The following is a 15050-nucleotide window of genomic DNA, read 5'->3' as shown; positions in this document are numbered from 1 at the left end:
TCTTGTTGCACTGTGGGCAAAATAAAGCAGATGAAGATTTAAACGAGAGAAGGGATTATAAATAAAACGAATTTTAAGCAGACTGAGGAATAGAAGTAATGAATGCAATAACATGGATGAAAATTTATTTATCTATCGTCCGTCTTCCTGTGTCAGGCTTCCTAGGTACTTGAAACTCTCTACTCTCCTCAATTTCCATTCTCTGGCCAGGTCTGTATGGAACATAGGCCTCTCCATCGTCTTCTGTCTTGCCACCATCTCTCCGTCTTCACCTTGGTCTGGTCTTCCCCTTTCTTCTGGAGGCATTCCTCTGAAAGCTGTCTGTCTCTCGGTCTTCCTCTTGGTCTCTTTCCTTCCAGTTTCATCTCGTGTATCCTCCCGAGTATCCTCTTCTCATCCATTCTCTTAACGTGTCCATACCATCTCAGCTTTGATTTCTCTATCTCCTCCTGTATGGTTCCACCTTCATTAACTCTCTGATCCTATCATTTCTTAACCTGTCTATGTTTATTACTCCAATACTGTTTCTCAAGAATTTCATCTCCATAGCTTTTCTCTGTTCCTTTCATAAACCAGGTTTTTTATGAATATGTCAGGATCAGGACATAGTACGACTGGTATAAAACCTTTTTACTGAATTGGGGTACATCCTTGCTCCATATCAGGCTTCTGACACTCTTCCAAAATGCTTCTGCTTTTCTCCCCGCTCATTTATTTCTCTGTCGCCCATCTTCCTGTGTCAGGCTCCCTAGGTACTTGAAACTCTCTACTCTCCTCAATCATTCCCCACCAATTATTATTGCCATTGATCCTCTCTCCTCCTTTCTTGTTGTGGTAATCATCTCACTCTTACATATACTAAATTTCATCCCATATTCTTGTAGTGTTCATTCCCATATGTCCACCTGCTCTTGTACTTCCTCCTCCTCATTCCCCCAAATCATCAGATCATCTGCAAACACCATAGCTTTCATATTCCTTTCACAAATTACTTGTGCTACTGTACTCATTACATCATCCATCACTACAATGAAGAGTAATGGTGAAAGTGCACTTCCCTGCCTCAAGCCATTCTTCTGTTTAATCCAAGCTGATCTCTCTCCTTCCACTTTCACACAGCTCACACTTCCATGGTACATTTCCCTTATCCTCCAAATAATCTGTTTTGCTACTCCTCTGTTCTCCAGGGCTTTCCACACTTTGCTTCTAAGTACACTATCATACTCTTTTTTTTTCAGTGTCCAGGAAGGTCATTAGTAGACCTATTCCATATTCATAGTGCTGTTCCTGCAGATGTCTTACAGCAAAAATTAGATCCACTGTGGACCTTCCTGTTCTGAAGCCATGTTGCTCTTCTCTCATTCTTCCTTCTAATTTTCCCCGAATTTGTCCTTCCAAAATTTTCTCAAAAATCTTTGCACAATGGCTCATCAATGTTATCCCCTTGCACTCTTTTCTATTTCCCTTGTTAAAGATCAGACAATTATTCTCTTCTTCTGGTCATCTGGGATCATCTTCTGTCTCCACACAATTTTCATTACTCAATATAGCCATTGTATCCCTACCTCTCCTGCTGCTCTCATCATCTCTACACTTAGCTGGTGACTTCCCTCCCTTCATCTTGCCCAATGCCTCTTCCAGTTCTCCCCATGTAAGTTCTAATCAAAGTTAATCACTCTAAAGTTAATCACTAAAAATAATTAAAATCATATGGACAAAGATTCCAAGTGAAAGAAAAAGTGATAAGAAGAAAAAATGAAAGCAAATGAAAAATTTAAATGATGACAGAAATGATGCAACAAAGAAATAAAAAATATTATAATCAGTCAATCAAATAAAAATAATAATCGAAGTCATAAAGACTTAATAATAAAAAAACATCAAACCACTTGTTGAGATTTGAACCCACAACTTTCTGTATGCCAGGAATATGTCTTAACCACTAAGCTCAGCAATCGTTCTGTGTAATACTACTACTATTAAGTCTCTAAAGCATTACAGGAAATTATTTTTCATAAATTGCATTAAACATTTCAAACTATCAATCCCACCCCTGGGCATCTCTCCCTGTCAGTATGTCAAATACATTGGGTAACCATGCAGAATGATTTAACATGGAATGTCCACATAAATTCAATTGCAGGGAAGCCAGGAAACAGACTGATTCTCATTGGCAGAAAACTAAGGAAGTGTAAGTATCCACAAAAAAGATGTTTACAAAACTTTTGTCAGGCTGAATCTAAAATTGTCAGTGTGGGACCCTTACCCTTGAATTAATCGAATAATAAATTTTTAAGACAAGTTGTGTGATTTGTTATGATTTCGTTCACTCAAGTTGAGAGCCTTATTGAAATGTCCTACATATTACACAGGGAGAATCTACACGACAGACGTGGTGTCCAGTTCAATGAATGAACATTACAAGATTGAGCAACCAACATTTTATTTTTCTCCCATGTACATTTCCCATAGTAACCAGATCAGTAATATTCCTTTATAGAACAAGATAAAGGCAGAAGAAAAGGAATAATATTGGTAAACTACATCAAACTCTCACCAAACCAGCCTTTACTAGTTTGGCCTCTCAACAATTCAGCTTGCATTCGAAATGACACACAAGAATGAACCATCAGGTGCAACAGTGTCGTTAGTGAATTACAATGTTAAAGAATGCTACACACATTTGAAATTGTGGGAATCTTTACAGTTCAGTATCATGTCTTCTAAAAGGAAACATGTTATGCTAGAGCTCAAGCAGAAATTCAGAATTTTAGGGAAGGTGAAAGCCACTGCTGCTGAGTACAGTGTTGGACAAGCAACTATTTATGATGTCAAAAAGTAAGACTATTTTATTCAACATTATGCAACCCGAATGGATAGTGAGCTGGGAAAACAGAAGGTTATGGGAAAAAGTTAGAATGAGGAACTGGACGTAGATGTTTGTAGATGGTTCATACAACAGTGCAGTAAGGGAAGTCCAGATAGTGGTCCCATAATAAAAGAAAAAGGAGCTGCATTTAACAAACAACTTGGTGGTAGTAACTTGTTTGCAGCAAGTGAGGGTTGGCTATTGGAAAAAATTACGTGGCGTTCAGTATCTGACAGCCGCCGGGGAAAGTCACTCAGCTGATGGACAATATGCAGACGAGTTTGTAAACAAGTTAAGGAAGGTAATAAAGAAGGAAGATAAAACTGCTGATGCCTTATACAGTGCTGATGAAAGTGCACTCTTTTACAAGATCCTTCCTTCAGAAACATTAGTTGCCAAGCATGAGAAGGAGACTTGTGGGTACAAGCAAGAGAAACAGTGCGTAACATAAATGGAATGTTGTAACGCAAATGCAAGTCATAAGCTACTGCTCACGGTGATTGGGAAATACCAACATCCACTTTGTTTTCGACAGAGTGACATAAATACACTACTAGTGCAACATTGCACTCAGAAGAAAGCGTGGCTGTACAGAAAAATATTCTCTCGGTGGTTCCATGAAACATTTGTACCAGCAGTGAGAAAAGATCTGAAGAAGAAGAAGAAGAAGAAGAAGCAGCTTCGACTGTAAGCTGTTCTTATTACTGAAGTGCTCCCAATCATTCTTCCAATGTGGCCCTGAAGCCCAGGGGTTTACAAGCACTTTTTCTTCCATGTATTGTGACAGCCCTGATTCAGCTCATGGACCAGGGAATTTTGGAATCAATTAAATGTCATTATCGACATGCACACCTGGCCTCCTTGCTGAATGAATGTGAAAATGACTCTTCCAAGACAACGCTGAAGGTGTCGAAGCAATGAACTTACTTGATGTTCTCCAAGAAGCTGAAGCGTGGGATAAAGTGGAAAGCACTATGATGATAAAAGGCTGGAGAAAAGTGTTGCCATCCATTGAAGCAGAGTTAGATCCAGAACTGAGTGACAGCGATGAGCCACCCAATTCAGAGTCATCAGTTGCTGATACCTTGTACACTGACATGTTCCACAAGCTTCCAGGAGGAGAAGAAATTGATGATGAAGATGTTGCTAAGTGGTTGAAAGAGGAAACCTGTGATACAGACCAAACTTTTACAGATGAAAAAATAATCAAAAGCAAAAGCAAGCAGGAAAGTGTTCAAAGTGATGAAAAAGGGGACAGAGAAGGAGTGAGCATGAAGATTTCTCACACTACAGACATCTTCCTGGAGTACATTATGCCGCAACCAGATACTTGCAGTACCAATGTAATGATAATAAACTAGTTGTGTGACAAAGCGTGCTGCCATCGCATATTGTCATTCGGACAATTAAAAATTTGGAACATGTTTCATAATGTGTGATACTACTGTATAATTATGTACGCACTCATTGACAAAGTTGCCTTTGGAAATGAATATATCATTGAATTTAATAAAGTATATCCTCCTATATTTTTAAAATTGTCTGTTCGGATTTAGTGAAGCACATCCTCTATGTTTTTAGAATTATATCTTTGGATTTAATAAAGTACATCCCCCACATTTTTTAAAATAAATTTCGGACACTCTCAATAATCCAGCACTTCCACTAATCCAACACCCATATGTGAAATGAATGACCTGATTACCTAGAGTCTAACGTGTGTGTCACAAATTATACTATGCCTCGAAGGATATAGATAAAGAATGTAAGTTGAAAGATGTTTCCAGGTGAACTGGAATGAGTTTCTGTATTGTTCTTTTTACTCAACACAAGCAGTCATCTACTTTTCTTTACACAATGAAAGACAACATGTTACTGGCATTATCAGGGTAATTTCATTGCAAGTGTGTGTGCCTTGTAAAGCATAGAGCACTATTTGATTTTCATTTATAGAAGTGTAAAGGCAAGCCTCCAGGGAAAATGTATCCTGGATGGAGACATATGTGATGGCATGTAGTTGCCGGCTAAAATACTTAAAAACTGTGATATTTTCTCATTTAGCTATAATTTAGCCCAATTTTCCTTTCAGATAAAATAAATAAAAATTGGAAACATTCTGTGATTGCTGCAGTGGTGTGGGGAATTCCTTCTTAATCTCCTTCCGAAGAGAAGAATTTAAACTATCACTTTTTAGTAGTTTATATATTTGTATTGCAACATTTTATATGTTGATTATTTTGTTATCTACTTTCCTTTTCACTGAGTTGTAGTATTCGTTCTATTGGCCAGCTTGGTACTTGTAAAACAAGTTTTTCTTTTTTATGTGTTATTTTGTCTTTATTTCAGATACAATAGAATACCCTGATATAAATGACTCAGTCACAAATACTGCACCATCACTGCCAAAAGTGGATCGTTCATCCAAACCAGCACATGTTGCTATAGCTGGACCAACTAACAGTAATAGTACAGCCCCAAGTGACGCTGATGCTGGTGGTGGCAGTGTTGTTTCGGATGCTCCATCAGTGCAACATGATAATGTGAGTTTTACACCACACAACAAGCCAGCCTTTGATCGTTCATCTAAGGCAGCAGCTCTTCAATTGTATGAGGAAAGAAGTCGTGCTTTAGCCAGCCTTCTAGAAAAGCGAGAGACATTGGCAAATAGCACACTGAATTTGGAAAAAAACCGGCTTAAAGCAGAAGAAGAGTGGGAGCAAATTAGACTACGTAAAGAGAAGGAAGCAGAAGAGGAGCTGAGAATGCAGCTTCAGCAGAAGGAGGAAGAACTGCTAAAAAATATAAGGAACTTAGAAAAGGAACGAAAGGAGAAGGCAAGTTATTTAAATCAAGTTGCAGCTGTACTAGAAAATACATGTGTGATGGTATGTTAAAGAAAAACTAATGTGAATTTTGGTTTTCTGGAAAGAATTTCTTTTGTTTGTCTACATAATTGTTAGATAGATAGATAGATAGATAGATATTCAGCAAACACAGGCCCTGCAGACCAGGCGTTGCTTCCACAAACTGCCTCCATTCCTTGCTGTTTTGTGTTTTGTGCCTCTCCAGGTGTCTTCAATTCCCAGGGCTGCTAGGTCCTTCGCCAGGTTGTCCATCCAGCGCTGCCTTGGTCGTCCAATGGGGCATTTGGTGTTTGGTTTCCCCACTAGTGCTATCTTCGCCTTTCTTCCATCTGGCATACGGGCTACATGGCCCATCCATTGTATTCCTTTGCTCTTTATCTTCTGTAGGATAGTTGGTTGTCGCATCAGAAGGTGGATTTCCTTGTTTTTCCTCCTCCTCCATTCTCCATTATCTAAAACTGGTCCCCATATCTTCCTCATTACTCTTCTTTCAAATGTTAATAGTTTTTCCCTTTCTCGCTTAGTCATGCTCCATGTTTCTGAACCGTACATTACTGCTGAGCATATCACTGTGTCGTAGATTTTCATCTTAGTGTTCACTGAGATAGATTTAGAGCCAAGCATTTCTCTGAGGGAATGCATGCATTTCGTTCCTACTGCTATTCTTTCCTTGATGTCCATTTTTATGTTGTTGTCCGTGGTGAACCAAGATCCCAAGTATTTGAACTGGTCTACTCTCTTGAACCTCTTGCCATCTATCTCAAGAAATTATACCTGCTCTTGTCTTATTCCTAATTGCGTGAACTCTGTTTTGTCTCGATTGACTTTGAGCCATACCTTCTGTGCATAATTGTCCATTTTCAGGTACATTTCTTTCAACTCGTGCTTCAATTCACGTAATAGTACTACGTCATCTGCATATGCGAGACAATTGAAGTTACCGTCCATCTCCATTCCAGCCCACTCCTTTTGGCTCCACTTTTTTATTACTTTCTCTAAGACGACATTGAACAGAACACATGAGAGACCATCCCCTTGTCTAAGGCCTGTCTCAATCTCAAATGTTTCTGATGTGGCTCCTCGGAAATGTACAGCTGCCTTTGACCCTTCCACACAAGCTTGCACCATTCTCACTAGCTTCTCAGGGATTCTGAAGTCCCGCATTGCATTGTGTAGGCTATTCCTGTGGATGCTGTCATATGCACATTGAAAATCGATGAACAGGCTGTAGATATCTTCATCATATTTCCAATGTTTTTCGAACAATTGTCTTAGTGTGAAAATGTGATGTATTGTCGATCAGTTTGGTCAAAAGCCAGCTTGGTACTCGTGTATGTTGTTCTCTATGAATGGTTGCAATTTTCTGAGGATAATGATGGACAGCTCCTTATACGTTACATTCAACAAGCTGATTCCTCTGTAGTTACCACATTCCATTCTGCTTCCCTTCTTGTATATTGGGGCATATTATAGCCAATTTCCATTCTTCTGGCAGTGTCTCCTTCTCCCATATCAACTGGATCAGTTTATATATCTCTAAGTGTAAGCTCTCACCTCCCTCCTTGAATAATTCTGATGTTGTTCCGTCCTCACCTGGGGCTTCGTTGTTTCTTAGTCTTTGATTATGATTTTCACGTCTTCTTCGCTAACTTCCCATTCTTCTTCATCTTTCCTTTCCTCCGTAGTGTTTGCAGGTAATATCCCACCTTGGTCTGGGCGATTCCACAGTTCGGAGAAGTATTCTTTCCATCTTTCTACAATTCTTTCCTTCTCGTTTATCAACATTACTATTACTCTTTCCAAGATAGTCCACACTAGAAATTATACACTTATGACCGTGCTCTTTACAAACCCCAAAGCACTTCTGTATAGTCATTAGATCTCTCAGCACTCTAATTTCATCTATGTTTGTAAAATAGTGACCCTGTAAGCTTTTTGTGTTTGGGGACAGAAAAAGCCATGTGATGCCATGTCTGCTGAATACAGAGGCTGAGACTTCATCGTTGTTGTTGTTGTTGTTGTTGTTGTGGTCTTCAGTCCAGAGACTGGTTTGATGCAGTCCTCCATGCTACTCTGTCCTGCACACGCTTTTTCATCTCCAAGGAACTACTGCAACCTACATCCTTCTGAATCTGCGTAGTGTATTCATGTCTTGGTCTCCCTTTATGAGTTTTGCCCTCCATGGTGCCTCCAGTACTAAATTGGTGATCGCTTGAGGCCTCAGAACATGTCCTACCAAGCGATCACTTCTTCTAGTCAAGTTGTGCCATAAATTTCTCTTCTCCCCAGTTCTGTTCAGTACCTCCTCATTAGTTACGTGATCTACCCATTCAGCATTCTTCTATAGCACCACTTTTTAAAAACTTCTATTCTCTTCTTGTCTAAACTAGTTATCGTCCATGTTTCACTGCCATACATGGCTACACTCCATACAAATACTTTCAGAAACGTCTTGCTGACACTTAAATCTATACTTGATGTTAACAAATTTCTCTTCTTCAGAAACGCTTTCCTTGCCATTGCCAGTCTACATTTTATATCTTCTCTACTTCGACCATCATCAGTTATTTTACTCCCTAAATAGCAAAACTCCTTTACTACTTTAAGTGTCTCATTTCCTAATCTAATTCCCTCAGCATCACCTGATTTAATTTGACTATATTCCATTAGCCTTTTTTTCTTTTGGTGATGTTCATCATATACCCTCCTTTCAAGACACTGTCCATTCCGTTCAACTGCTCATCCAGCACCTTCGCTGTCTCTAACAGAATTATAATGTTGTCGACAAACCTCAAAGCTTTTATTTCTTCTGCATGGGTTTTAATTCCTACTCCAAACTTTTCTTTTGTTCCCTTTACTGCATGCTCAATGCCCATATTGAATAACCTCGGGGATAGGCCACAACCCTGTCTCACTCCCTTCCCAACCACTGCTTCCCTTTCATGCCCCTTGACTGTCGTAACTGCCATTTGGTTTCTGTACAAATTGTAAATAGCCTTTTGCTCCCTGTATTTGACCCCTGGCACCTTCAAAATTTGAGAGTATTCCAGTCAACATTGACAAAAGCCTTCTTACAGTCTACAAATGCCAGAAACGTAGATTTGCCTTTCCTTAATCTATCTTCTAACATACGTCGAGGGTCAGTATTGCCTCATGTTTTTCAACATTTCTATGGAATCCAAATGATCCTCCCGAAGGTCAGCTTCTACAATTATTTCAATCGTCTGTAATGAATTCGTGTTAGTATTTTGCAGCCGTGATTTATTAAACTGATAGTTCGGTAATTTTCACACTTGTCAACACCTGCTTTCTTTGGGATTGGAATTATTACATTCTTCTTGAAGTCCAAGGGTACTTCACCTGTCTCGTACATCTTGCTCACCAGGGGAAGAGTATTGACAGGGCTGGCTGTCCCATGGCCATCAGTAGTTCTAATGGAATGTTGTCTACTCCCGGGGCCTTGTTTCAACTTAGGTCTTTCAGTGCTCTGTCAAATTCTTCATGCAGTATCATATCTCCCATTTCATCTTCATCTACATCCTCTTCCATTTCCTTAATATTGCCCTCAAGTACATTACCCTCGTATAGATCCTCTATATACATATTCCACCTTTCTGCTTTCCCTTATTTGCTTAGAACTGGTTTTCCATCTGAGCTCTTTATCTTCACACAAGTAGTTCTCTTTTCTGCCAATGGCCTTGCCACAGTGGTAACACCAGTTCCCGTCAGATCACCGAAGTTAAGCACTGTCGGGCTGGGCTAGCTCTTGGATGGGTGAACATCCGGTCTGCCGAGCGCTGTTGGCAAGTGGGGTGCACTCAGCCCTTGTGAGGCAAACTGAGGCGCTACTTGATTAGGAAGTAGTGGCTCCGGATTCGGAAACTGACATACGGCCGGGAGAGCGGTGTGCTAACCACATGCCCCTCCATATCTGCATCCAGTGACGCCTTTTGGCTGATGATGACACAGCGGCTGGTCGGTACCTTTGGGCCTTCATGGCCTGTTCGGGAGTAGTTGAGTTTGGTTTTAGTTCTCTTTTCTCCAAAGGTCTCTTTAATTTTCCTGTAGGCAGTATCAATCTTATCCTTAGTGACATATACCTGTACGTCCCTACATTTGTCCTCTAGCCATCTCCGCTTAGCCATTTTGCGCTTCCTGTCGATCTCATTTTTGAGACATTTGTGTTCCTTTTTGGCTTCTTTATTTACTGCGTTTTTATATTTTCTCCTTTCATCTTCTGTTACCCATGGATTTCTACTAGCCCTCGTCTTTTTACCTACTTGATTCTCTGCTGCCTTCACTATTTCATCTCTCAAAGCTACCCATTCTTCTTCTATTGTATTTCTTTCCCCTTTTCTTGTCAATTGTTCCATAACGCTCTCTCTCTGAAACTCTCTACAACCTCTGGTTCTTTCAGTTTATCCATGGTCAATCTCCTTTCTGCAGTGTCTTCAGTTTTAATCTACTGTTCATAACCAGTAGATAGTGGTCAGAGCCCACATCTGGCCCTGGAAATGTGTTGCAATTTAAAACCTAGTTCCTAAATCTCTCTCGTACCATTATATAATCAATCTCAAACCTCCCAGTGTCTCCAGGTCTCTTCTACGTATACAGCCTATGAGTAACTTATGCTCTGTGCAAAATTCTACCTGGCAGCTTGCTCTTTCTTTCCTTACCCCCATTCCATATTCACCTAGTACTTTTCCTTCTCTTCCTTTTCCTACTATTGAATTCCAGTCCCCCATGACTATTAAATTTTCATCTCCTTTCACTATCTGAATAATTTCTTTTATCTCATCATATGTTTCTTCAATCTCTTTGTCATCTGCAAAGCTAGTTAGCACATAAAGTTTTGCTACTGGTTAGGCATGGGCTTCGTGTCTATCTTGGCTACAATAATACGTTCACTATGCTGTTTGTAGTAACTTACCCATGCTCCCATTTTTTTAATTCAATATTAAACCTACTCCTGCATCACCTATATCAGATTTTGTATTTATAACCCTATATTCACCTGACCAGAAATATTGTTCCTCCTGAAACCGAACTTCACTAATTCCCACTACATCTAACTTTAACCTATTCATTTCCCATTTAAATTTTCTTACCTGCCTGCCCGACCATTACACTATTGTTTTTGTCCAAAACCAAGCACAGAAGTGTGCACAGCTGCGTTATCATGTTGCAGAAGCTGTGGATTGTTTCATCATCTTCTGGGCTATCGCCCCCAACCCCCCCTCCCCCTCATGACTTCACATAAACTAAACTTCTTGGAAGTAGCGCTTGTTACTGAATGTTAAACCCTGTAACAAGAACTCATGTTGCACTACACTGTTAAAATAAAAGAACACAAGGAGTGTAACCTGTATGTTTGACTGCACTTGTCAAATTTTAATTGGTTGTGGCAATCCATAATGCTCCCATTGGTATGATCAAGCATTAGTTTCAACATAATATCTGTAAACCCACTTTTCATCACCTATTATGACATGATTCAGCACTATTGTTGATTTTTATCTAGAGACTCCTGAATAACTTGCATTCATTGTTGTTTTTGTTCGAAATTCAACTATTTTTGAACTAATTTTGGTATCACACATTTCGTATTCAAAACATCTGAAAAATTTTGGTGGCGTGAGTGGAGTGTGGCAAAATCATCAGCAAATTTTCTGATTGTGATTCGGCGGTTGTTCGTGATAATTTCTTTCACTTTTTTCCATGATTTCATTGGTTGGCAATATTTTGTTGTGTCCAGAGTATTAGTCATTTTCAACATCTTGAAGGCCTTCTTCGAACTGTTTGTACCACATGTAAACCATTGTTTTACTTGTAGTAGACTCACCAAAAGCAATGTTCAATATTTCTAAAGCTTTGTTCATTGTTTGTGTTCTTACAACAAAACTTAATAAAAGTTTTCTCATCAACTTTTATACAGAATAAATTATTGCTGTTACTATCAAAACATATGTCAATTTTGACATCTGACAACAGACTAAATATCAAGCATGGTTAACACTGTAGAGGTATGTATCAGCAATGTTTAATAGAACAAAAACAAAATAATCGCATGAATGAGAGTAATACAGCATGCAACAAAAAAAAAAAAAAAAAAAAAAAAAAAAAAAAAAAAAAAAAAAAATCCATTACTTTTTAAACATAACACATACTTTGTTGTTGTGAACTGATAAGCTCTTCAGTCTTTTCTTTCTTTGTTTTTCAATGGTGTCAGTTGTGTAGTACTTACTAACTAAACAATGGCATGAGGGAAGGCAACCACATAATGCTTAAACTAGGCTCTAAACTGCAGATAGCCGGCCGCGGTGGTCTCGCGGTTCTAGGCACTCAGTCCGGAACCGCGCGATTGCTACGGTCGCAGGTTCGAATCCTGCCTCGGGCATGGATGTGTGTGCTGTCCTTAGGTTAGTTAGGTTTAAGTAGTTCTAAGTTCTAGGGGACTGATGACCACAGATGTTAAGTCCCATAGTGCTCAGAGCCATTTTTTTAAACTGCAGATAGATAGCAAAATGGAAATGTTGGACACGCTATCTCAGCTTTCAAACTTGCTACTCTCTCCCCCTAATGCTGCAGAATAGGCCGAAGTAGTGGCAGCTGTTAAAACTGAGGTATGAGTGGTGATCAGTTGGTCAGTACATTTTATATGTGCATACTACCTGCCCTCACTTATCAGTAGTGTTGTTATGATGCTTGACAGTAAGTAAGTAAGTAAGTAAGTAAGTAAGTAAGTAAGTTATTGTACGTGCAATAATGGCAGCTACTCTCATTTTTGTGCTTGTTCAGGTAAGCATAGCCCATGGAGCACATAATGTCAATATTTATTTTCTGTTTCTGGGGTGAGAGGTGTTGGGGTGGCGGGGTGGGGATTTGAGCTGCAAGTAGTATGATATTTTGCACTCATTGCCTCATCTTGACTCAGTTTTGATTTGTTTCATTTATGTGTTATGATTATTTGTAGAAATCTAGAATGACAGCTTGCATGAACTAAATGACACATACTTTACAGGAATTGGAAAACCAATCACTACGCAATGAATTAGAATTGTACAAAAGTAAAGAGCAGGAGGAATTAAATCTGGCAAAAGACAAGAAGCTTACAGATCTTGAAAAGGAAGTCAATGAAAGAATTAATCTTACAGAAAAAGAAATGAAAAAGATCACCCAACAACGGGAACAAAAAGAACAGGAAAGGTTTGTGGAATCTTTCTTACTCTTTCATATCTTTTTTAAATGTCTGTGCTTCAGAAGTATGTAGCAGATTAGATGGAGAAAAGACCTTAGTGGCACAATTTCGATGAAAGGACACATTCTGGAGCACTAAAAAAAATAATTTGGTGATAGAGGTAATGAGGATACTAAAAATTGTAGGAAGAAATCAAGGCTTTGAACGCACAACAAAAGTTGCAGTAGCTAGATAGAAATGCGAGAGACCTGCATAGGATGCACTAGAATGAACAGATCGCCATCTGCCTCGATAATAAGACTGAAGACTACTGCAAGGAACAACCAAAGGACAGCTGGCAGTGATAAATGTTTAGCCTGGATACTGTGAAAGAATTCCCACAGACTTTCTTTCAGACTTACCCCATTAATTGTGTGAACATAAATATAAATGGTTAAAAGAAGATAACACGTGTCAGGAATACCACATTAATATTTTAACACTCTCAAGATGATAAAAATGAGAAAGCAATTAACCGAAACATTAATACAGTGGATATAAAGTTATTGCTTTTATGATTTAAAGTGATTTGAAGTACAACAAAAGCATTAAGTATGTGGCTGCAGAAAATAAACAATAAAATAAAATAAATTTGACTGTAGTTAACATGGTTTGAAACTTCCAAAAGAAGAATAAAAAGTTTCAATTAAATTTCTAGATATAATGTTAAACTATGAGCTAAAATGGAAACAATAGATTAATACTTTTTCCAATAAATTAAGCTCAGCAGTATTTATAATGGAACGACTGTGTGCATATAACAATCTGTACACTGTAAATCGCAGAATCACAGTACAGATGAATTTATAATCATAGGTATGAAAAGTATAATTGCTTTAAAAATGTCCATTTGAATTATGTTGAAAAAGTGTCAAAAACAATTGTTTATTAATTTTAAGGATTTCAATATTGTATTCTTTCAGTCACTTTACGGGGTGTTTCGCAATTCCTGTTACATACTCCTAGGGGTTATGGAGGGAACTTAGGAGATAAAGTTTTGATAAGAAACCCATGCCCAGAAATGTATTGTTTGGATGTAGGCTAAAATAAGATTAAAGATAGGATGACTTTCAAATCTCCCACTTAAAGATACGCACACAGTGGAGACAATGAGCTTTAACATGCATGCTCTACAAGAACTCATGGCAAAGGGCAATGTTTCAGGTGTTTCTTGCCAGCTTCTCATCTAGATGATGAAGGATGTTCTCTTCAAAGTTGAGTGTGCAGCATGTTTGTGAAGCACCACAGTCAGCCTTCGTAGTTGTGAACGTACCAGTTTCTCCCAGCCTTTGTTATAGGTAGACAAAAATGGTATATTACGTCATAATTACAACAGGGACTCACAATGGTGCCCTCTTCTCAGTTTGTGTGTGTACTGGAAAGCAAGAGATTTGCAAGTGATCTGATCTTCAAACTTACCCAGATGTGCATTTCCAGTCATGTGTTCCTTGTCAAAACTTCATCTACTAACATCCAAACCTCCAGATATCAAGACACTCAGATCAGTATCAAACATTGTGTGTTGATAGAGTATCAACCAAAACACCAATTTAGTTTGTGCTGTGTGCTGTTGTCCATTAGGACAAGTATAAATGGTAATTAAAAGTAACACCAGAACTATGTAGTATAGAAAAAGCATATCAATGAGGTGCAACTTTGGAGACCTGTGGTAGGTGAGTTGGTAGGGCGTCAGATTGTCGTGCTGAAGGTCCTGAGTTTGAAACCCACTAACTGCAATTTTTCTTTTTACCAGTTAACGTGTGAACTTGTTATAGGGGAGAACATTTTTCTGACATGTAAAAAGATGTTTCAGAGTTTGTAGCAATGTTCTTTTGATAGTCTGCTTTCACTTCATTAGTTGAAAGTAGCAAACTTGTAGAGTACATTTGTATAGATGGGTGTGTTATCTATATAAATGCATGATACAGGTTTGCCACTTTCAGCTAACGAAGCTAAAGCAGACTGCCAAAAGAACATTGCTACAAACTCCAAAACGTCCTTTTGCATTTCAGAAAACTGTTCTCACAAATAACAATTTTACACATCAACTGTTAAAAAAAATTGCCATCAATGGGTTTCA

At 38.7% G+C, this 15050-nt stretch overlaps 1 protein-coding gene across 1 annotated transcript in view; it reads left to right on the top strand.

Moving 5' to 3' along the window:
• LOC124757567 (ubiquitin carboxyl-terminal hydrolase 8-like) overlaps window positions 1–12939 on the top strand; it is a gene marked incomplete at both ends in the record, with an annotated part of 115452 nt that extends 102513 nt beyond the window's left edge. Inside the window, 2 exons of the mRNA XM_047249068.1 lie at window positions 5216–5703; window positions 12755–12939. Of these exons, the coding sequence (XP_047105024.1) occupies window positions 5216–5703; window positions 12755–12939 (673 nt within the window). The remainder of the gene's footprint in view (window positions 1–5215; window positions 5704–12754) is intronic.
• Window positions 12940–15050: the final 2111 nt, after the last annotated feature.

The sequence above is a fragment of the Schistocerca piceifrons genome, unplaced genomic scaffold, assembly GCF_021461385.2.
Source record: "Schistocerca piceifrons isolate TAMUIC-IGC-003096 unplaced genomic scaffold, iqSchPice1.1 HiC_scaffold_551, whole genome shotgun sequence".
Taxonomy (NCBI): domain Eukaryota; kingdom Metazoa; phylum Arthropoda; class Insecta; order Orthoptera; family Acrididae; genus Schistocerca; species Schistocerca piceifrons.
The sequence above is the reverse complement of the archived record's forward strand: the minus strand, read 5'-3'. Positions and strand labels throughout refer to the sequence as shown.